Source organism: Pteronotus mesoamericanus, unplaced genomic scaffold, assembly GCF_021234165.1.
Source record: "Pteronotus mesoamericanus isolate MK-2021 breed Mesoamerican mustached bat unplaced genomic scaffold, CSHL_Meso_final contig_1193, whole genome shotgun sequence".
NCBI classification, from domain to species: Eukaryota; Metazoa; Chordata; class Mammalia; order Chiroptera; family Mormoopidae; genus Pteronotus; species Pteronotus mesoamericanus.
The window spans coordinates 449,818-472,694 of record NW_026555039.1 but is presented as its reverse complement, the minus strand read 5'-3'; the positions used below and the strand labels follow the sequence as shown (position 1 = coordinate 472,694).

At 64.8% G+C, this 22,877-nt stretch overlaps 2 protein-coding genes across 7 annotated transcripts in view; one reads left to right on the top strand and one right to left on the bottom strand.

Moving 5' to 3' along the window:
* Positions 1-8,448, top strand: part of KCNAB2 (potassium voltage-gated channel subfamily A regulatory beta subunit 2) — a 70,051-nt gene extending 61,603 nt beyond the window's left edge. For all 6 annotated transcript variants that reach the window (XM_054583883.1, XM_054583891.1, XM_054583904.1 and 3 more), the window contains 6 exons: positions 2,060-2,145; positions 3,731-3,851; positions 3,962-4,056; positions 4,940-5,060; positions 5,506-5,594; positions 6,692-8,448. In XM_054583883.1, coding sequence (XP_054439858.1) covers positions 2,060-2,145; positions 3,731-3,851; positions 3,962-4,056; positions 4,940-5,060; positions 5,506-5,594; positions 6,692-6,781 — 602 coding nt within the window. In that variant the 3' untranslated portion in view covers positions 6,782-8,448. The remainder of the gene's footprint in view (positions 1-2,059; positions 2,146-3,730; positions 3,852-3,961; positions 4,057-4,939; positions 5,061-5,505; positions 5,595-6,691) is intronic.
* Positions 8,449-12,915: 4,467 nt separating this feature from the next.
* CHD5 (chromodomain helicase DNA binding protein 5) overlaps positions 12,916-22,877 on the bottom strand; it is a 53,268-nt gene continuing 43,306 nt past the window's right edge. Inside the window, exons 32-42 of the mRNA XM_054583322.1 lie at positions 22,152-22,231; positions 21,810-21,942; positions 17,579-17,668; positions 16,846-16,983; positions 16,477-16,585; positions 15,415-15,547; positions 14,878-15,073; positions 13,988-14,151; positions 13,770-13,884; positions 13,614-13,666; positions 12,916-12,937 (exon numbers count right to left, since the gene is read on the bottom strand). Coding sequence (XP_054439297.1) covers positions 13,659-13,666; positions 13,770-13,884; positions 13,988-14,151; positions 14,878-15,073; positions 15,415-15,547; positions 16,477-16,585; positions 16,846-16,983; positions 17,579-17,668; positions 21,810-21,942; positions 22,152-22,231 — 1,166 coding nt within the window. The 3' untranslated portion in view covers positions 12,916-12,937; positions 13,614-13,658. The remainder of the gene's footprint in view (positions 12,938-13,613; positions 13,667-13,769; positions 13,885-13,987; positions 14,152-14,877; positions 15,074-15,414; positions 15,548-16,476; positions 16,586-16,845; positions 16,984-17,578; positions 17,669-21,809; positions 21,943-22,151; positions 22,232-22,877) is intronic.

Genomic DNA, 22,877 nt, shown 5'->3' with positions numbered 1-22,877 from the left:
TAGGCCGTGTGCCACGGTGGCAGGGCTCCTGCCTGCCACCTGGCACTGCCACCTGACCCTGCCCATGTATTATTTGTGGCACGGCAGGAGGTGCCAGGGGTTTGGGCAGCAGCCGCAAGGATTCGGTCCTCTCGCTTCTGTTCAACGGCATTAAATATTGAGGCGAATGAGTCGTCCCCCACCGTCCCTGTTTCTGGGGCCCGTGGCCTCACACGTGGGCAGAAGGGCAGAGTGCCGTGCTCCTGTGGGTGGGCTCCGCGCACAGGCTGCCACAGCCTGGGACCCCGGGGAACCCAGGACCCCTGCCCTGCGGGGCCGGCCGCAGGCTCTTGCAGGCGGCCGCGTGGCCGTGACCCCCAGGCGCCGTGGGGCTCCCCCTGCATGGGAGGGCGCTGCACGGCGGCCCCTGGTGAGGAGGGAGCTGTGCCGGGGACAGGCTGGGAACAGGGCGTCCTTGGCTTCCCCCTCCAGCATGTGGGCCTGGCCTTGGCTGAAAGGGACCAGCTGCATGGTCGCAGGCGCCCTGGGGTGTTTCTGAGGGCCTGGCGGGGAGCCAGGCCGGGCGCTGGGCTCGGGCACGGATGCGGGCAGGCCTCTCCCTGGGACCCGCAAGCCTCTCCAGCCGGACACTACTGTCCTTCACACTGACCGGTGTCGGCGGTTAAAGCGGGGGCCCGAGGCGTCAGCGCTCCCCTGCCAGCCAGCCCTCCTCCCTGGGGCGGGTGGGGGGGCGCAAAGAGGAGCCCAGGCCCTGGCCTTGGAAGCCTGCGGGCATGGAAGCGCGGCTGTGGTTTTGGAGGGGTCCTGGGCAGCCCACTGAGACCACCGCTCCGGGAGCCCCAGCCACCCTAGCCTTCTACAGAAAGGGGGCCTTGGCCGCGGGTTGGTGTCCTGCTTATTTTAGAAACACTTGCTGGTCGACTCTACCTCCCACACTGCCACGGGCGGTCGGACTTGCAAGCACTGTATGCGGCTCGGGGAAACCCGAGGGAGCAACCCTCACCCCACAGCGCTGAGGCACTGGGAGCTGAAGCGCTCAAGGCCAGGCTCTACTTTTAAAACGATGCTGCCCCGTGAGCTGAGGTGGCCTAGGACGGAACGTAACCTGGCAGACTTTGATTTCTCAGAACCTCTCTTCAGCCTTAGGGAGAATCTGCCAAGCAGATGGGGGCAGGTCCCTTCTCTCTAGTTTGAAAGGAAGGCCTGGGGTTTCAGCGACTCTCAGCTGCCCAGTGTCCAGTTTGCTTCCAGAGAACGTGCAGACTGTGGCGGTTTTGCGGCCGGCCCTGGGCCCTCACAGGAGGGCCCCACGGTCCTAAGAGCAGAGGCCACCCCTGTCCTGTGCTGGGGGTCACAGTCCAGCCTGGGCCTGGGCTGCCTTAAGAGGCCAGGGCCTGGCCCAGAGCAGCTGTCCACGCCGCCTCTGGCTCCTCTGGACACGGGGGGCGCTCCAGCCTGCAGCCCCCGCTCTGGGACCACCCAGGCCCGGCCCCATGCCGTGTCCTGTGTCCCCACAGACGCCATCATCACCTCTGTTGAGGCTCCCCAAGTCGCACTGAGAATCAGGATTAGCCCAAAGGAGCAGACCAGAAAGGGCAAACGTCGTGTTTACTTCCTGCTGCCTTCCGCCACTCCGACGTCACCTGAATCCGTTCCCTGGTTCTGCCTGAGAATCGGGGTCCCTGATTCTTTCCCAGACTAGAGAACTCCCCCTCCTAGACTCTGGAATCACATTCTTTGGTCTCACCTCCCCATTCTGCCACAGAAACATCCCAGTCCATACAGCACCCCGTTTCCCAAGGTCCCATAAGACCTGTAACTATGAGGGGAAGTCGTTTTCGAGGCCAGCATCTTAGATCGAGGGTCACTTTTCCCTGTCGCCCCAGAGATCCCCTGCCACCCCCAAGGTCGGAGCCCGGAAGTACACTGCTTGCAAGACGTCTTCGCAGCCCCTGTCCCTGCTCCCGGCGCCTCGCCTGTATTTGCAGAATGTCCCCAGACCGGGCCCCTGGCCCCCCAGCCGCCCTCCAACCTGCGGTGTCTCCTTCTCTCGTGACAGAGACCGTGCGTGCCATGACCCACGTCATCAACCAGGGGATGGCCATGTACTGGGGCACGTCACGCTGGAGCTCCATGGAGATCATGGTAAGGCGACCCCCACTGTGTCCCCGCGCCGGGGGTGGAGATCGCGGGCCCTGACGAGGACTGACGTGTGGCGGCCATGGCTTCCGCACTGGGCGGCGTTTATCTGTGTTGACACGGGGGGCTTAGCTTCTCTGAGTCCCACGTGCCCCACCTGCAGGACAGGACTGCTGGGGTGACCGCCCCTCCCGAGGCCGTCCTGAGGGTTCGCGGGGAGAGCAGGCATGAAGCTCTTAGCGGGAGGTCCCGGAGCTCGAGTGACAGCGGTCTCAGGCACTGCCACCAAGCTGCCGCAGGCGCCGTTCGATCGGGGGGCGTCGTGGGGACGAACTCCCATGTGCTCCCCGCCGTACCTGGGAGGTCGGCGCTGCTGTCCTGCCCTTCCGGGTGCCCACGAGGCACAGAGAGGTTGGGTCCCTTGCCCACGGTCACACGGCTCAGCCTGTGCCGAGATGAATGCCCAGGCCACGCCGTTCAGCATGTGGGTGGCTGTTGGGACCCTGGGCACCCATCTCTTAATCCATCACGTCCCCCTCCACCGGCCCTTCAGGACAGCGTCCCCTTTATTGTCCTTTCCCTCCACGGGCGCTTCCGCGGCCGAGGACGGCAGGTGCGTCTTCCCATGTCTGGGGTACCCCAGAAGGGTCAGCGGGTGGTCTTGTGCTCCTCAGAAGCAGGCCCGTGGGTGGGAGTAGGGGCTGGCCTCTCAGACGGACCTACCACCCGTGTCCCCAGGTTGCCCACAGTCTCAGTCCCTCCCACCCCCGTCCCAGAAGCCCCGCATCCTGATGTCCCAGATTTCCACCCCTTCAAAGAGATTCAGCGGGATTGTCACTGCTGGTTAAGCACAGCCCCGGCAGCCCCACCCGGCCTCGTCCGCTCCGGCCGCGGCACCAGCGGGCACCGCCTCCCCCGGAAGCCGCCCGCGGCTGGCAGCGCCGCGATCCCGTCTCACGAGGCGGGGCTGCGTCCCCGGCTGGAGGGGAGGAGGCCCGCCAGGCTGGCAGACGGGCCTCCCCAGGGCCCGTCAGCAGACACCAGCCCTGGCTGGTGGCGGCGCGATCTGCGGAGTTGAGGCCTGAAGCCCCAAGTTCCAGAAATGGGCCGAGGCAGCTGCCCTGCCCCCAGCCTCGCGGTCTCTGCCAGTGCCGTCATCCCGGGCCCGGGGTCCTGCGGGACACCCATGACAAAAGCAGCAGCCCCACGGCCGGCATGCGCCCGCCCGCGCCGGGCACTGTGGTGAGGGCTGCAGACACCGCTGGCTCGTGTGAACCTCGTGACAGGGAGGGAAACTGAGGCCCAGAGGGGTGAGCCCCTTGCCCAAGGCCACCTGCCAGTGATGCCAGAACCCAAGTCTCTACTAGGTTGTACTGCCCCCTCCACCCCTTGAGCCTTGGGGTCCGAGGACCCGTCCCCTTTCCCACCTCATGGCGGGGACCTAACAAGCTCCCCAGAAAGCTCGGAGGTAGGGGGACAGGCGGGCCCCTGGGCAGCGCCCCCAGGGTGCCTCTGTGCCCGTCCCTGCTGCGCGGGCGGCCCCCACACCGGCTGCTGGGCAGGGACCACTGTGCTCTCTCTGCATCCGCAGGAGGCCTACTCGGTGGCCCGGCAGTTCAACCTGATCCCACCCATCTGCGAGCAGGCCGAGTACCACATGTTCCAGCGCGAGAAGGTGGAGGTGCAGCTGCCCGAGCTCTTCCACAAGATCGGTGGGCGCCCCCCCGCCCCTTTCTGTCCCCTTCCCCCCCACCCCGCACCTCCACCCGCACCCCCCCCCCAGGGACCCAGGGCGTGACCTCACCTGGCTTTCCTCTCCCAGGAGTGGGTGCCATGACGTGGTCCCCTCTGGCCTGCGGCATCGTCTCCGGAAAGTATGACAGCGGCATCCCGCCCTACTCGAGAGCGTCCTTGAAGGTAAAGGAGGGGACAGGCGCTTTGTAGAGGTGAGGCCGCCGTGCGGGGCGCCCTCCCCTGGGCCCCTGCCCGCAGGGTGGCGCGGGCTGCGGGAACTCGGAGCCCCAGCCGGCCTGAGCCCCCGGCTCGGAGGGCCGCCCGCCCATGGGGCAGGCCCCAGTGACGAGGTCCCTTCGCCCCCTCACTGTCCTCCCCGGCTCCACATTCACAACCTGGGCCGATGCGCAGCTGCCTTTGGGATGCTCCTCCCCCCGCCCCACGCACGTGCACACGTGAGCACGCACACGCCCCGCGGCTCCAGGCTGCGCCCAGGGCCCGGGGCTACAGAGCCGCTTCAGCTGTCACTCAGAGGTGACTCCCCAGGACAAGGCGCCCCCACACACACATACCTCTAGAGAGGGGACTCGCAGAGAGTCTCCGGAGTGCAGGGTCGGGGGGACAAAGAGCAGGCAGAGAAAGGCCGGCCAGGCCGAGCAGATCCAGCACCGGAGGCCCCGGCCCCAGGTCCAGGTCCAAGGGCAGACGGCCTGCCCCCCACCCTCCTCCCCCCACTGCAAGGTCAGCGAGCCCCTGGGAAGCACGGCAGCGCCCAGAGTGGGAGCAGGCTGGCCCCCCCCCTGCCCAGTGCTGGCACAAAGGCCTCCTGGGAGCAGGGAAGGTCAGCAGGACCACCGGCTCGGGGGCCGGTCTCCTGGGGGCCACCCACAGACAACAGGCCTGAGTGCAGGGCGCCCTGCTCCACCGGCTGTGCCCACAGCGGGCCATGGCTGGGCGGGGCGGGGCGTAGAGGGCTGCCCTGGTTTCCAGCCATCAGCCGTCTGCACACGGAGGTCCAGATGACCCGCCCTCACCCGTGGGCTGTGCTCTCCCCTCCCTCAACCAGGGCTACCAGTGGCTAAAGGACAAGATCCTGAGTGAGGAGGGCCGGCGCCAGCAGGCCAAGCTGAAGGAGCTGCAGGCCATCGCGGAGCGTCTGGGCTGCACCCTCCCGCAGCTGGCCATAGGTGACGGGGCAGGGGAGGGGGCAGTGAGTGGGGGGGGCGCTGGCCAGAGATGACAGGCCCGGGCGGGGAGTGAGGGCATTGGGTGGCGGGAGCTGGCCTCAGGTAAGAGCACTGGGGGATGGGGGCAGGGTCAGGAGCCTTTCGTGCCTGGGCCACCGCCTTTATCAGCCCGCCATGGGTGAGGGGGTCCCACATTCATGGGGAGAGGATGGGGGTCCCTGAGCACTGGGGCCACCTCACCTCCGGGGGTCAGCCTGTGCCAGGTCCCCTCAGCACCCCGCACCCAGCGCTGCTGAGGATGGGCTCGTCAGGCCCCTCCCAGGCACCCTCAGCCCCCAGACCCGGATGCTGGGTGCCTCTGGTGCGAGGTGGGCAGGGCAGGACAGACCAGCAAGGGTGCCTGCCGTGAGTGCACCTCCCTGACCGCTGGCCTTGCCGCCCCCAGCCTGGTGCCTGAGGAACGAGGGGGTCAGCTCCGTGCTCCTGGGCGCTTCCAGCGCTGACCAGCTCCTGGAGAACATCGGAGCGATACAGGTGAGCGGGGTCCCGCTGGGATTTGCTGAGCACCGACTCTGTGCCAGGCACGGTGCTGGGCACGTGGGCTCTGTCAGCGAGCCACCCAGGAGCCCTGCTCTGTCAGAGCGGGCGTTCTAGCCGGAGCAGACAGCAAACGTGGAAGGGGAGAATTAAGGGAATTAGAGCAGGTGCTAGATAAACGCTGTGGGTGGGGGTAGCAAGAGCGAGGGCAGGGCGCCCTGCCAGGCGAGGAGGCGGAGCCGCGGGCCAGGGCGCAGGCTGTCTGGGCGGGCTGGGGAGGAGGTGGCGCGGGAGCGCAGGCTTGGCGGCTGAGGACTGCGCTGTGCCACTTCTGGGGAGGAAGGGCCCAGGCAGCAGGAAGCAGGAGCGGCCGGTGGAAGGCCCAAGGGCGGCGTGGGCCGGGAGCCCAGCCCCGCGGGGCGGGGGCGGAGGGGAGTGAGCAGACCCCGGGACACCGCTGTCCTCTGAGGATGTCGGTGGTGATTACGGGTGAGGTGGGAGCCCTGCGGCCCCAAGCAGAGCAGGGCCATGGCCTGACTTAGGGTTTAAAAGCGCCCCCCTGTCTCTAGCTGCCGCGTGGGGGCACTGGGGAGCAGGAAGATGGGCTGGGAAGTGACAACAGGGGACGGGGTGACAATGGTGGTGAAGAGGGGAGAGGCGGGTGCACCCTGGGTGTTTGGAACGAGGGCCAGCGGGACCGGCCACACACTGGGAGTGCAGCAGCGTGTCAGAGACACGCCTGGGTTATGTCCCTGGAAGATGAGTGGCGGGGGGCTGGGGACGGCAGTTCAGGGGCTGGAAGCCAGGGGTCTGGCCATGGGGTCCGCGCTCTGTGCCGTCCTGGAGGGTCTGAAGTTTGAGGGGCCACGTATAAACCAGGGCAGGCCTCCTCTCCGCCCCAAACGGCCGCGAATCAAAAGCCGCGCAGGCTGTCTGCTTCAGCTGGGGCTCATCGGGTGCACGGGCCCGCGGGCGGGCCTGGCAGGCGGGCGGGGCGGGGCGGGGGTCAGGGAGCCCCTTGCCCGCGGCCCCCCCGCCCCCCGCTTGGCACCCGGCTGGGCTGCGTTCTCATTTGCTCTTGTCTCGGCCCACAGGTCCTCCCCAAACTGTCGTCTTCCATCGTCCACGAGATTGATAGTATTTTGGGCAATAAACCCTACAGCAAAAAGGACTACAGGTCCTAAGATGCCCGCTGCCGCCCGGACACGTTCCGTCCCCCCCAGTCTCTCTGTCGTCCGCTTGCTTAAGCTGTTTTGAAGCCAAGTCAAGAATGTGGTTTGCATCAAAAAGAAAACAATGCGCCAAGATGTCATCGGGAAAACATCCCACAAGTCGCTGCAACACACCATCCACTGCTTCCGCGGGGCCCACCTTGTGCCGGGGAGACGGTACTGATGATTGGACGGAGGTCGAGGGGTTCCCCCCAAGCCTGCGGCCTCTGCTCACCCTCCAAGAAGAAACCAGCACGTCTTCTCCCAGCCGAGGTCCTTCTTGGGGACCCCTCGAGTCCAGGCCAGGAGGACCAGCGGGGCCTGGGGGCAGGCAGGGCCGGCCTCTCCTCTGCCGAGAGCCCCCACCTGGTGTTGGGGGAAGGGAAGAGGAAGCCCCGCCCGGTCTTCCTGTGGCCCTTCTGCAGGGCCCTGGACGTAGGGGCTGGGCCTTCCCCCGGGGTCTCCCTCTGACCAGGGGCTCCAGGTACTTTCCGATGGGCCCGACCTCAGATGCTGCCCCTCCCCTTCTGCACCGCCATCCGCCCTAGGGGGTCATTGAGGGCATTTCTTGCCATCCCTTGACCCCTGCCTCCTCCCTGCCTGGCACGGGCAGGGGTCCGGGAGATTGGCTCTGCAGTTTGGGACCCGCGAAAAGCTTGGGGGTCTGATTTCAAGTTCATCGCCCCACATCTTGCTCCCTGCCCAGCAGATGGGCCCCGGCTGGGGCAGTCGGCACACCCGGGGTCGGGGGCCCTGTGGAGTGGGCTCCAGCCCCGGTCCCTCCAGGGCCTCACCTGCCCTCCCTGCCAGGCACCCAGTCCGCTGCCCCTCTGTCCTTGCCCCAGGGGGCCCCGGGGTTGTGCGTGCTGAGCTAGATGGTGGCTGCTGACCACTTGCGGGGGAGCCGGTGTCCGTTCTGCCCGGTGGCCTTGGGGTCTGGGGAGAGCAGGCTCACAGCCCTCAGGATGCACCCAGCAGCAGCCCCCCGCGGAGGCAAAGGCCCCGGGAGGCCCCCTACAGAGAGGAGCCCCCCTACAGAGAGGAGCCCTTGTGAGGCATCAGGTCATGCGGGGTTGGCCTGGCCCCCTCGAGGTGCTAAGTGTCTCTGCTCAGAGCTTGGGATCCAGGCAGAAGGGCAGCAGCGCCACCCCGGGGCGCCCCACACCCTGGGAAAGGGAGGATGTCGCTTTCACAGCGCCCCCCAGCCGGCAGGACACTGGGGACAGAGGAAGGGCAGGGCGGACAGCCGGCCCCCCGGGCACCCCCACAGCCTGACGCGCGCCCCGGGGGGCAGGCAAGCGGGTCCTGCTCCCAGAGCCGCCGCCGCCCCCGAGGCTGCCGCTGTCAGAGGGCCTGCCGCAGTCCTGGCGGGGCCGAGGCCCGGGGACGCTTGGAGAGAACCTCAGGGGCAAGGGGGGCGGGCAGACAGCTTTCCTCACCCCTGACCTTTGTGCAGACCCCAGAGTCTAAAACCTTCCCCTTCCTTGTGAACCGGGCCTTCGGGGCTCTCCTCCATGAGTCTCCTACAAACGTCACCCCGCGGGCGTGGGGAGGGCGCTGCTCCGTGGACAGGCCCTTGGTGGGCGTTGCGTCGGACCCACCCCTCCCTGGGGAGAGCGGCCGGGCCCCTCCCCACTGCCGCCCCCTGCTGCAACAGGGGCCAGAGGGCAGCAGGCCAGAGGCGGGGACTGCTGCCACACAAGCCGCACCTGGGAAGGCCGAGCCATTGGCTGCTCGTTGGCCAGACAGAGGGAGACCAGGGCCCCCAGGGTGGAGCTCGGCAGGACCCAGCGGCCTCAGCCTGGGTCTGAGGTGTCCTGTTCTTCCGTAGCCATGGCAGGGAGGATGGGGCTCTGCTTTCTGGGGGACAGCCCCTGCTTAGGAGGGAGCTGGAGAGGGGAGAGGAAGTTGGGGGGAAGCGCAAGGGCAGTCAGAGCCTAGAAAGGGGAGAGCCAGGCAAGGTGGCCCCGAACGGGCGGGCAGCGGCCTGGGCGCTGCCCGGAGGTGGGCCAGCCTCCCGCCGCCTCTGGCCCTGCCCTTGGGGGTGCCCAACACAGGATGAGGCTGGCCCGGGACCCAGGGCTGGATCCGCCCTGCCCCCGCCAACCCCGTGCCCCAGCCTTGGCCCCTGACACCCGTGGCCAGAGGCGGTGGGCTCCCTCTGTCCTCTGTCCGTCGACAACGCGCTCTCTCTCGCCCGGTTCCCTCGATGACCGTGGCTCCTCCGCTGCCTGCGCCCCCTCCGCAGGCGAGACAGCCCACCTCGCGCTTCCAAACAACTCTCCAAGACACCGGCACCGTATTTATGGAATGACAATAAAACCCACGCCCATCGGGTCCTCGGCCTCCCGCTCCCTTCCTTTCCGGCGCTCGGGTCAGGGCTGGGCAGTTGTGGGGACGGGGCGGAGGGCGGCCACCATTCAGCACATGGCCCCCAAAGTCTGGGGCCAAGGGTGGTGGGGAGGGACGGGCCATGGAGGGCAGGGACTGGGGACCGAGACCCCCCATCCCCATCTCTCCCAACACACGCTCTCTGGCTGCTGGGAGGATGCTGTGTCCTCTGGGGACGGGCTGGGGCCTGAGGGGGTCAGTGGGGTGTGTTTAGGGGTGCAGGTGGGAGGGGGAGGCACCTCCTCAGGGTGCCCTTCGTTCCCAGCGAGATCCTGAGCCCCATCAGGCCGTGTCTTCTCAGGCAGGATGTGGCTTCAGGCAGCTCCCCGCTCCCCCTCCACCCCCTCCGGCCCCCCGCCCTCGCCCCCATGCCAGATGAGCGAGAACCGCCAGAAAACACTCGGATTCGGTCCTTTCCCAAAGGATTTATTAAAACACAGAAAACCAAGACATACACGCAGAGTACAAAGTGAAGGGGCTCGTGTTGGCGACTGTCGCGCGTCCCACACGTCCTCCCGAGGGCGGGACAGGTCGCCACTTACAGTAGGGACTCAGCTTCTGAAGCTCCAGCCCCATCCCCCAGCCGGGACCCTCCCCGCTGGGACCCTCCAGCCCACCCGCAGCGTCCCCAGCCCATCGGTGGGCGGGGGGCTGCCCCGGGGCCAGGGGCCCCGCCCCTCCGCTGGCCAGACGCCGCTGGGGTGGGGGTCCCCTCCCTTGCTTCCAGGTTCAGGGGCTCAGGCTCCCATCTCAGTGGCCGGGGTTCAGGACACACACACACCCGACGGGCCCTTTCTGGGTTATCGCACCTAAAAAAATACTTTGTTTAAAAAAAAATCTGAAAAACTTAAGAAAAAAATCCAAAACAACGCCAATGACTTTGGGCTGATCTACCACAACCTGTAAACTTCCGGAAATATAAAATGGGGCTGAGCCGACTCCCTCCGTGAAGACGGTGCGGGGCACAGGACAGCCACAGGGGCGGTGGGTGACCCCAGGCCGGAACCTCAGCCCCCGCACCCGCCCAGACCCCTTCCCGGCCACCACGCTCCACGGGCCGCCTGCTCCCCAGTCCCTGAGCCCCGCCAGGCCCACAAGAGCCCTGGAACCCAACACCTAGGAACGAGGACCAGCCATCACCGGGGCAAGACTTGGCCAGCCCCCGGCCCGGACCGGGGAGCCGCTCGAGGCCCCTAGAAAGGGGCCCCTGGTGGAGGCGGCACTTGGACCAGCTGTGGGCCCCAGCAGGACCTCGGTCGCAATTTGCAGAAAACAGGAGCTTCTGAAGGTGGCCTGCAGGGCAGGTCTCCTGACACAGGATCTGGGGATGGGCTTCCGTGGCAGGCGTGTGGAGCGGGGCCATCCGGACTCCTCAGTCCAACCCGAACTCCCCTGGTTGCCGGGGAGCACAGCAGGCCACGCTTTCGGAGACTGCGGCCCAAAGGCGGTTCAACAGAAAGCCTACTCGGCACTGGTTTAAATAATAAGGTGGCTGGAAACAAAACCGCCGGCTGGCACGTCGGGGTTGCGACTGCTCACCGCAACCCTCCTTTTGCCAGCAGCGAAAACCAAACGCGGCCTGGAGGCGCCGGCCACCGCCTGGGGCGGAGATAACGGATAAACCAAGAAGAACACTTTCTCAAGATCCTTTTTCTCTCCCAAAGCACTTAGCAGAAACTCACTCCCCAAAGCTCCTCAGCCCCTCCCGGGCCTCGGGGTGCCGGTCACAGAGAGCGGAGCCCCTTTCGGTACTAGCAGCGCGGGGGCCGGGTGTTTTGTGGGGGCCTGGCTGCGGCCCAGCGAGGAGAGCCCAGGGGACACTGGCCAGGCGGGGGAAGGGTGTGGAGACGGAGGGACAGAGGGGACAGAGGCCCCCTAGGAGGAAGGGGAGGAAGGAAGGGGCCCCAGGCCCTGGAGCTGGAGCAGAGGGAACGCAGATGCCCGTCCCGCTGCCACGTGCCTCCCAGCCTGCCGTGGCCAGGGAGGCCAGCCCTGTTCCCAACGAGACTGGCCGCAGGAAGGGGGCACTTCCGGGCCCTGGGTGGAGCGGGGCTCGTGGAGGTCACCTCACCTGTGGCCTGAGCCGGGAGTCTTTGCAGGGAGGCACTGACCGGGGGACACACACGCACGTGAACCACAGTGAGCGGGGCGGACCTCGCCAGTCCTGGGGGCAGGGTCAGCCGCGGACGCCTGTGTGTCCCGGAAACCCGCAGGCCACTTCGGGCCCCGCCCCACCCCGGCCGCCCACAATGCCAGGCCGGGGTCTGCCTAGGAGGTTTGGATCGGGATGGAGTACACGGCCGCCTGGACGGGAGGGGCTTTGGGGGTCCAGCCCTCCAGGGTCAGAGAGAGCCATTTACAGATGAGGACGTCCAGGGCTCTGTGAGGGCCGGCCAATCGCCCCGTCGTCCCCAAGGTGAGCCACCAAATCCTGCCCGAGCCCTGGCCCAGGGGGCTGAGCCCAACCCTCTACTGGCACCCCCATCGCAGGCCCAACTTGCCTGTCACTCAAACAGGGGTCTAACCCCAGGAAACCCAAGGCTCCGAAATCCAGGTCAAGCGTCAGACGGACAGGCTGGGCTTGGCCCGCCCCTGACCCCACCCTTGGGGCCGTTACATGAGACCACCCCCCAGGCAGAGGGGGGCCAGGACACAGGCAGGAAACCTGGGGCACTTGGCAGGGCACGTCGCCTGCCCCCAGGCGGAGCTCTGCCCTCTGAGAATGTATCTAGGGCACCGGCGGCCGTGCGCAGGGTGACAAGTGCCTGGATCAAAGCCTCGCCATAGACAAAAACAGGGGTAAGTCCATGCTCTGGGGGGTGGCCTGCCTACTCCACCTCCGCAGACCTAAACGTGGTGGGACAGCCTCCCAGGGCACGGGCGGGGCCACGGGCTCCCGGGCCACCTTCCGAGCTGCTGTGACCCCTCAGCTACGATGCTAACAACTGCCCGCCCCTGACCGCTATGTGGGTGGGGCCGAGGTGAGGGCCCCGCACCCCACGCTGCGGGCATGCTGGGGTCTCTGCCCCGCCGCCAGCGGTGCACGCTGACAGAGTCCAGCGCAGACACCTGCTGACGGCCCCTCCCCCAAGGAGACGGCGCCGACCTGGTGGCCACCTCCAGCCCTGGCAGGGAGGGGCGACGGTGTGCACTGCCCTAACCTGGGCATCAGCCACGTCTCCACCGCTGGGCTGGGCAGCTGCCCCCCAGTCCTGACCCGCCTGGCACTGGGGACCCCGCGGGGGCCGGGGGCAGAGCAGAGGGACAGGGGGCAGGCGCACCAAGAGCTCCGGGGCAGACGCTTCGTCGTCCCAGCTGGGCCACGTCCAGGGCTGTGGCGGGGCTTCCGGGAGCTCCGTCCGGCCCGGGGCCCGAGGACAGACGCAGCCGCAGGCCTGACTCCTCCGTACGCCACTCCACTTTTATCTAGACAAATGGGTTCAAGTCTTCAACAGGAAAGTGCAAAAGATGTACAAATAAACGAAATCTCCTCTAAGAAGTCGCTGCGGCAACGGTGGTCCAGGGGCGCGTCCCGTGCGGTGTGGGCGTGACACTGTGGGAGACGCCTGGGTGATGGTGCGGTGGCACTTCCGGGCTCTGGCGCAGCCGGGCTGGGCCCCGCCCGCCACGTGATGGCATCCCTCCGGTTCCCTTTCTGTCGCACGGTGACCACGGCTCCTAAAAAGGCGGCAGCTTCTCTCTCCTGTAGGGGTCAGGCCGGTGGCCAGGCAGGCGTGGCTGTGGGAGGCAGGTCACAGGTGACACAGGAGGGCGGTCAGGTCTCCGTCGTGGGAGACACCCCACACCCTGTCATCACCCCACCCGCCCGCTCCCTGTCACGGGCAGCTGCAATCAGAGGGGACTCCCTGGCCAACACTTCCCAAAGCGCCCGCGACGGCCCGAGGGACAGGTGGCCCCCGGGGGCGGCCAGTCTGGAGACCCGCTCCCCCGGCAGCTCCACCCTGGAGCAAGTTCTTATGGGACAGACAGGGTGTGGCGGGTGCCAGGGCAAAGGAGTAAGTGCCCCACTCCTGGCCCCACCCCGACCCTGCACCGCCTGGTCCTGGGCAGGGCGTGGGCGCAGGACAAGAGGTACGGTCCTGGGCTGCCCACTAAGCATCAGGGCAGCAGAGACAGGAGAGGAGGCTGGGTTCCGGGCGGGGGCGGGCAGGCGGTGGTCCCTGGCTCACTGCCATGGACACACGTGTACACACAGGAGCCCCTCGAGACCCGGGCAGACACACTGGCCCCAGGACGGTCCCCGGGCAGACCCTCAGAGCCCCCGGAGGCCGTGAAGACCCCACAGCTGAGGGGCGTGAATCAGGCACGGGGTCCGGGACTGACTCTGGCCAGGCCCAACCTGCCAAACCAAAGAGGGGACAGGGGACCCTGGGGCGTCCAGGAGCGGCCTTACCTCAGCTGGGAATGAGCGTTGCAAGAGAGGGAAGTCACAGGGCGGCTAGATATCTGTCAGAAAGAGAGGAGACCTCGGCTCGCTGGGGGCGGGGGCGGGCCGGTGGGGCCCCGCGGGTGCCCCGTGCATGCTGCCCGGGAGCAGGCGGGCACCTACCAGTCACATAGGGCCCCAGGGGCATCTGGTTGTAGTTGACAATCCCTCCCGGTCCAGGGCCCCGGAAGTTGGGCCCGAAGTTGTTGTTGTACATCTGGGAGGAGCCGAAAGCGCCCTGGAAGCAAGGACTCAGGTTTAAAGGTCACCGTCCGAGCCCCGAGCCCCCCGGCGGGACGCGTAGGACGTGCGGGAGGGCAGCTCCAGCCCTGGACGCCGACCTGCTGGATGGTGGGGTCCCCGGCCCGGTTGGTCAGGCGGCTGAGGATGCTGCGCTCCGACATCTGGAGGCGGGCGGCCACCGGGGGGATGCGGGACAGCATGGAGGGCAGGCGCGTCACGTCCGCCTTCATGTCGCTCAGCAGCTCCTCCAGCTGGTTCAAGACTGCGGGAGGGAGGGAGGGGCAGGCGTGGAGGGGCCGCGGCGCCCAGGCCGGCTGGCGCTCGCTGACCAGCGCGTGCCACTGCACCCCCTGGGGCGCGGGGCTCACCTCGCAGACCCTCCCAGGCCTGCAAAGCAGAGACTTGCCACCAGGGAGACGAGCGGGGCTCCTCACTGCATCTCCCAGGGGCCCCGGGCTGCAGAGAGGAGGGCGAGACCCCCTGAGCCAACGCTGGGCTTCGCTCTGGGCCCCACCGTGTCCCAACCCCAGGGAGGCCTGCAGCCACCACCCGCCGCTGCGGACAGGGCAGGGGAGCCCACAGGCCGAGCAGCCTCAGGAAGCCTCTCCCAGACAGAGCAGGCGCAAGTGACGCCAGGGAGTCCCTCCCCAGAACAGCCTAGAGCTTCCTGAGGGTTTGGAGAACGAGAGTCAAAGGTCGGAATCCTGGAACTCTTGGGCGATGCCTTCACCTCCCTGAGTGTCGGTGCCCCCATCTTTAAGAAGGGGTCAAGAAGCTCACCCCTCAAGGACGTTAGGAGGGTCACAGAGATAACGTATTTAAAGCATACTCTCCGGGCTTGAGGTACCGGACAACGGACAGTCGGGCGCATCCTGGCCAGGGGCTCCGGCCTCGGGGCTGACGCGACGCCCCGCCCCCGGCCCCACGGCCCGCGGGCACCCCAGGAGGAAGGGGCACAGTGCGGCCTGCGGGGAGCCGGCTCGCTCACCCTTGTGCAGGACGGCATTGGCAGGCTTGTTCCCGGCGAGGGACTCCTTGGACAGGTGCTGGTGGCTCTCCGCAAGGCACTCCACCTCGGCCAGGCGGGCGTTGAGGGCCATGGCGGGGTGGTTGGGGTCCTGGGTCATGTTGAGGTACGCGGCCCTCCGGAGCTGCTCCTCAATGACCAGTGCCTGCTCCAGCAGCTGGAGGACAAGGACGGAGGGGAGACTGAGCCTCAGCCTGGCCCCTCCTCCATCAGCACCCACCCGCCCCCAGGCCAAGGCTCTGGGCAGAAAGGCAGGAGAAAGGACACATCCCACACAGCAGTTCGTCCTCACCTGACCCCGGCCACGCCTTGGGGCCCTCTCCCAGCTGGGCCCTCTGCGCCATCACCCAGGGCAAGGGCCCAGCATCGTTAGTTGACTGACTCAATGACCCCCCGTGGAGAGAGCCTGGCCCATGCCCGGATATATGGGGAAGGGGCTGCTGCTCGCCAGCTCCCTAACCTGCCCCTCTTGGAGTCCCCTCCCCCGCAGCCTCTGACCTTGAACCTGCGGGCCAGGAACTTGTTCTTCATCTCCAGGTAGTTGCCCTTGTGGATCTCAGACTTGAAGGGCTCGTTGAGGATCATGTATCTCGGGTCGTTCTGGATGTCCTGCCAGCGGGCGTAGCCGTGCCTGGGTGGGTGCCGTTAAGGACAAACCCAGCCACGGGGCGGGGGCGGGGGCCAGAGCAGGTTCAGAACCCCGACTACAGGGGTGTCTCCGCAAAACCCGACACCTTCGCTCTCTGGCTCCCGGCAGGAGTGGTCCGCCAGCTCCTGCCCACAGCGCCCCACCTCCCGAAACGGCAACCAGCCCCACTCAAGGCTGGCGGGAAGGCCGGCTGGCCGTGGTCTGTCCCCAGGTCACTGTGCGGCCCTCTCCAGCCTCCAGGGGGGTGTGTGCTCAAATGTCACCTTCTCTACCCATCCCACTGCAAGCGCTACCCTTGCCCCACCAGCCCCTTCGCGCCTGTTCTGCCGGGTTCCGTTGAAGCCCGCCCTTGGCTCACGTGGGGTGTTCGCCACCTGGCCGCGTAGGAAGGGACAGGGATTGGGGGCTGCTCTGTTCACAGCTGCCTCCTCCACGCCTGGCACGTGGCAGGTGACAGACAGGGGTAGAACAGGAGCCCGAGTGAGTGAGTGAGTGAATGCCAGCCCTCGCGGCCGTGCGGCAGCCTTCGGGTGCTGCCCCGGGGGCCCGTGGGGTCTGCGCCGTGGGGGAGTCAGGAGCATCTGCGGTGCAGTCACAGGGAGGGGCTGTGACGTATTAGCTGTGCATCTCTGGGCAAGTCGCTCGGCCTCTCTGAGCATCCGCTTCCCGCTCTGTAGAAAGGGGCTGACGGCGCCCCTCGTGGAAAGCTGCTGTGGGGCCAGCGGGAGTGTTGGGGGTAAAGGGACGTGCTGCTCCTATCGCTGTCATGATCAGCATCACCCTCGTCACCAGGAAAGGGCCCTGGGCCCGGTCAAGGGCACCGGCTCCTGACTCCTCCTCCACACGCCTTGTGCCCCGCCCCCACTCCCCAGGGTCCATGAAGGGCCAGGCCAGAGCCCTGCCAAAGATACGTCACGATGCCTGCCAGCAGCCAGTAGTCATGGCGCCGGTGCCAGATGTCGTAGATTTTCCCCGAGGACACGGCGGCACGTTCTTCATTCTGCCACAGTGTGTGCAGCTCTAGGAAGCAGCCAGAGGGACAGGATGAGGTGCCCCCAGTCCCTCACAAAGACGGGCCTTGGAGAGCCTGTCCTCCCTGCTTACCATCTTCCCTCTCCCACAGGTTCAGTGTTACTAGAAAAGGTTATACAGTGGACTCCTATCAACCACTCACACCTGAGTATAAAATAACCATCTGCCCAGACTCCCAGGACCCACGCAGCCAGGAGGGCTGTGACACCAGCCACCCCCGCTCTCTGCCCACCACCTCACCCCCATACCTGTGAAGCCCCCATCTGCGATGTTGAACATGAATTTGAACTTCCCGTTCTTGTCTTCCTTCTTTCCCTCTTCATCTTCCTCTTTGTCACCATTTTGCTGTGTTTCAATGGGCTCCTTCTCCTCAACTTTGGTGTCGTCTGTGGGAGGACAGGCCCATGCTCACTCATCCATCCAAGAGGCACTGCCCAGGGGCGTCTCTCTGCCCAACGCAGGGAACCCACAGGCAGGCGGACACACATCTCCGCACCCTCCAGGGGCTCACTGCACAGAGGGGGTCCATGTGGACAAGCCAGCAGCCCCCGGCCCCCGTCTCAGCAGACAGCACTGGCTCCTGGCCCAGGTGCCTCACCCCACCCTGTCAGGACCACCTGGGAATGGGGTGGGGGCAGGGCTCGTGAAAAGGGCAGCTTATGTTCAAGAACAGCAGCACAGCCTTAGGGGTCTGATCATAGGACAACTGTTCCAGAACATTCCAGCACCAAGAGGTACACAGGGCTTCCAGCTGAGCCCCAGGGGCTCTGGACCAAGCTCTTCAGCAGTGGCTGGGCCACAGGAGGGGTCTGGGGAGGGGGGTCTGTCCCCTGCGGGGCTGGCGAGTCCCAGGTCCTACCCACCAGCTCCAATCAGGACCTAACGCTGAGGGGACAGTGGCCAGCAGGCTGCAGAAGTCCCAAAAGGGCCCAGACGCCACCCTCAAGAGACCAGGGGACCCAGGACACGCAAGAGCCCGACCTGGCCTGAAATCGCTGCTCTCCCCTCTGCTGTGCATCAAGCTCAGCTCCAGCTTGTCCAGAATCTTCTCCTTCTCAGGGAGCACATCTTCTGCAAGACACAGGGGGCGCGCGCAGGGGGGTCCGGTAAGAGCAGAGGGACTCGGCCGGTGGCCTTCCAACTCCACTGGAGCCACGCACAGAGCCCTACCCATCATTTCACTCAAGGCCCACGCGGGCCCTCAGGAGCCTCCTCAGGGGAGGTGGGCCGGGGGTCCGGACCCCCCACCATCAGTACCCCGCCCCCCTTCATCCCCATCCCAGCAGCACTCCTGCCCCTGAGCCCCTCCGCGCCCCAACGGTAACCGCAGCACTCAAAGCTCTGGCGTCACGGAACACAGAACCCCCTACGGACGCCTGGAAACATCAGCAAACGCTCTCACGTGGAAGCTACACGCGCGTGAGCTCCCAGAGGAAGAGGAAACTGTCAGGCGCCGTAAACAGAAGGAAACGCAAAGCTGAGAAGCAGGAGCCGGGCCCAGGCAGGAGGTGAGTGGACACCATGGAGAGGCCTCGGGGCTCAGGCTGGGTCCCGCCCCCCAGCCAGGGAGGACGAGGCCCCAAACCCCACCGGCACGGAAAACTGGACTTACACCCATGGCACCGTCCCGCTGCGCTGAGAGCGCAAGGGCCGCCTGCAGGCCCACGGCCACGCAGAGGGAGCCTGGCTCGCACGCGGACCCAGGCACCGGGGACGTCTCCACATCCAACACCCAGGCCACGCGGGCCGCGGGTCTGCCTAGCCCCCGCCGCTGCAGAGCGGTACCGCAAAGTCCAGTCCGGCCCAGCAAAACCACCAGGGGGCTGCGGGGCCTGGGCTTCTGGAAACAGAGGGGGAACGTTCCCGCCAGGCAGGCAACAGGGGATCCCATGGACAAAGCAATCGCTGGTGAAGAGACACTGGCGGAAAGTCAAAACAGTGAGCTACACACCAGAGAGAAACAGAGAGAATCCACAGGAGAAGGCAAGACGGAAAATAAAGGAAACCGGAAAAGCCAAGTAAAACTTCTCGGCGTAAAATAGACAGCTACTGCCCTGGCTGGTGGGGCTCAGCGGATCAAGTGCCGGCCCGCGAGCTGAAAGGTCGCCGGTTCGATCCCCAGGCGGGGCTCATGCCTGGGTTGCGGGCCAGGTCCCCAGTAGGAGGTGCACAAGAGGCAACTGACTGATGATGTATCTCTCGCCACATGTATGTTTCTCTCCCTCTTTCCAACAATACATAAATAAATATTTTTAAAAAATAGACAACTGTGAACACTCCGCATTTCACTGCAGATTTCTGAGATGCCCCAGGACAGCCTGGGCCTGGAGAACAGACTGTGGACGTGCCGGAGTCCATGCCATGAGTGGGTCACATGATAGGGCACAGAAGGCCTGAAAAGAGGGATCAGCCAGCTGGCCCTGGGCTTGCCACACCAGCCCTTTCAAAGCGGAGTTTGCTTGGACGCGTCACAGAGAAGGACACCGGAGCCTTGAACCGCGGCTGCCTACGGGGGAGGGCCCAACCCAGGGCACACGGGCCGCATGTGGGTGCCGAGAACAGCCCCTGCTGACAGCCAGCGAGGAGACGGGGCCTCAGGCCTCCAACCCGCAGGAGCTGGAGTCAGCCCCCGTGGTCTTTTGACGTTAGAGTCGATAGAAAAGGCAGATGTCCTCAGAAAGCAGCCAGGGCCCGGGGAGTGGGCTTTCTCAGCGGCTCAACGGAGGCCAGGGTACAAAAGGAGTAACATCTCCAAGTGGCGGCGGAAACCCTTATGCACCTCGAATTTTGCTATCAGTCAAAAGTGAAGAGAAAAAGAACACACACACACACACACACACAATTTGCCATTCACCGAAGCTGGCGGCAAGTCCCAGGGAAGGGTACTTTCTGTCCTCTAGAAAGAAGGACATTGAACAAAGCAACAATGAACCAATCAGCGAACACAAAACCGCTGAGACTGCGGGAATATCTAAAGGAGGGGTAAAGATTTAGAAACAGGCACTAGAGCAAGCGTGGGGACTAAAGACGGGGCAGCAGCACATGGACGGCGGACGGAGAGCGGGTCAGCGCCCGCGTTGTCACAGGGCTCCTGGCGTTCGGGGGGGCACCTGGGAAAGCCCGAGACGTACCAGCAGAGCTGACTGCGGACTTTCCAAAGCAGGTGAGGGGGAAGGGAAGCAGAGAGGGAGCTCGGTCGGCCCGAGCGATGGTGGAGGAGGAGGGAAAAGGAGAAAAGGCAACGGTGACACACGGCACAGAATCACAGGGGAGCGATTCATCCGAATGCCTAGCTCTTCCGATAAAAGTAAAGGAATCAAGGCAGCCGGCTCCAAGGCAGAGGTTCCATGATTATATTTAAAATAACAAATCCTGCTCTACACTGTTTACAAGAGATATACCGAAAACCCTACTTCACAGGTAGATTAAAAGGAAAGGAATGGAAGAAAATATCTGCCAATTATATCTCTGACGAGGTTCATGTATCTACAGAGGACTCTTACAACTCAATCATAAAAAGACAAGTAGTCCAGTTTAAAAATGGGCAAAGGATCTGAAAGGACATTTTTCCAACAAAGACGCACGAAAGGCCAATAGCTCATGAAAAGATACCCAGCGTTCTTTATGCACACGGGAAATCCAAATCAAAACCACTTGAGGGCGCACTCCTCACCCACGAAGGCGGCTATAATCAAAAGGACAGATGCTATGGGCGGCATTGGCGGGCTAGTGGTTGGCAGAGCTGCCTTCCAAAAAGACAGACGACAACAAATGCTGGCGAGGACGTGGAGTCGGAGCCCCCACACACTGCTGGTGGGAAGGGAAACGGCGCGGCCGCTGCCCGAAACCATCGGCCGTCCCTCAGGATGCTGGACACAGTCGCCAAACGGTCCGGCAGCATCACCCCCCGATGCACGCCCAAAAGAACTGGGGCCCGCGTCCACGCTAAGGTATGCGTGCACACGTCCACAGTAGCATTATTCAGAGAAGCCAAAAATCAGAAACAACCCACACGTCCCCCAGCTGATGAACAGATAAACAAGGCGTGGTCCGTCTCCACACAACAGAACGTGATTGGGCCTTAAAAAGAAATGAGGTCCTGAAACGCGCTACAGCGTGGGTGAACCTTGAGCACATGATACTGAGGAGCCAGGTGCAAAAGGGCATGTATTTTATGATTCCATTTACACGGAATGTCCAGGATAGGCCAAGCCACAGAGGCAGGAAGTGGGTCAGTGGCTGCCAGAGGCTGGGGAGGCGGAAGTGCCGAGTGACAGCCGACAGGTATGGGGTCTCTTTCTGGAGTGATTAAAATGTCCTAAAATTAACTGTGCTGATGCCTGCACAACTCTGTATCCTAGAAGCAATGGATCGGGGCATTGTAAATGGGGGGGCTGTGTGGTATGGGAATTATATCACAATAAAGCTGGTATTTATATATATTTTTTAACTAAAGGGATAGAAACGTATACTGAGTACATACTAAACAAAAGATGAACCCAAATCAGCCTAAATAAACCTTAAAGAGAACAGTATCGGGAGGGATAAGAAGGTCACTGCAGAAGAATTAGAGATACACTTCATCAGGAAAATGTAAAACACCCGAACCAACATGCACCTAACAACCTCGTCTCTCTCAAACCCTATGAAGCCGAGTCTGGACCCACAAGGAGAGACAGATGAACCCCAACCGCAATGAGAGGTTTTTAACGCAAGTCTCTCAGACTTGACCGACCGAAGCAAACCAGAAATGAGTAAGGATACGAAAAATACGAGCAGCATCACAAGCATTCTCGAGGTAGAACCCGACAGCCAGCAATTGCAGAACAGACATTCTTCCCAGGCACACGTGGGTGTTTACAAAATCTGACCGCACGAAGCCAGAAAGCAGGTTTCAACAATATCATATGGAAACAATACCACACAGACTTGTGTTTTTAGACTCGCATGCAAATTGAGTTAGAAACCACTACTGAAAAGAAAGCCTGCCGCTGCCACACTGTGCATGGCGGGAAAAGGGAGAGCCCGCGAGGAGGGACCTGCGTGCGTCCTGGCTCCCGCCGGGGCCCAACGCCCTGGGACGGAGCAAGCACAGCGCGCCACGCGGCCCGGGGAGGGGAAGCGCAGCTGCCCGCAGGCCCCTCTCTGACCCTGGGCGGGCGGATGAGGCCGGGTGCCGCGCTGGGGGCGGGTGACCGAGGGAAGGCCTCACCTCTAAGCAGCTGCTCCGGGGAGGGCTGGGCCTTCTCCGTCTCCTCCAGGCGCTCCTCTCGGGCCCTCTCCTTGCCATCTGAGCTCTCGGGCTTGTCCTCGCCCTCTGCTCTGTCCAGGGCAGTTGGCAGGGCCTGGGGAGGGACAGGCTAGGGCCTCAACAGGAGGGGAGGGCAAGGAATGGGCTCTGGGATTGGCACCCCTCTCCTGGCTCCCCACAGGGTCCTCTAAACCCACGAGCCCCGACTGGAGCCAGGGGAAGCTCCGGGCAAGCCTGAGGGGTGCCCAGGCCCCGCCCCCGCCTCGCAGATACCAGGGGCCCAGACACCGGTGCCACCCGCACCTGGGCCTCTGGAGGCTTCTTTGGCTTCTGCACCCCCAGCTCCTTCTCGTCCATGTAACCCAGCTGGGCTTCCATTTTGTCTGAAAGATCAAAGGAAAGAGGTGAGGCACGAGGGCTCAGGCAGGGGTGCCCGAGGGAGAGGCGGGGCCAGGCCTTCAGGAGGTTCCCCCGGACCAGGCGCCTCCAGGAGAAAGACAGGACCTCAGCCTCACCAGGTAAGCCAGAGAGCCCACACCAGGCCTGCGACGTGGGGACCCGCGGGGGATCTCGGGCCCAGCGAGGCCTCAGCAGGCTGACAGGCCGGCCGCACACCACACGGCCACCCCCCTGGAGGCACAGAGCGAGGCAGGACACGGGGGGCGGGGGGCCTGCACCGGGCGCCGGCAGGCCGCAGGCCTCCTCCACGCCAACTCAGTTCCCAACACGCCAAACGGCAGTGACTCGTGTGCCCCAAGTGACCCTGGGAAGTGGGCGTTGTCCCATCCATAGCGCCGATGAGGAAACGGGCTCACGGGGCACGCGACTCGCCTAAGTCCGGCCCTGCAGGGTCACACAGGGCCAGGAAGCGAGCCCAGGAGTGTCCACTTCCAGGGGGCGTGCCGTGCCCGGAAGCAGGACGTCCCTGGAGGCACCAAGCCCTTGCAGCGCCTCACCTGTCACCTGAGGAGCTACCCCAGGCCTGAGAGGTCCAACTGAGAGAAGATGCTTTGCCCAAATAAACACGAT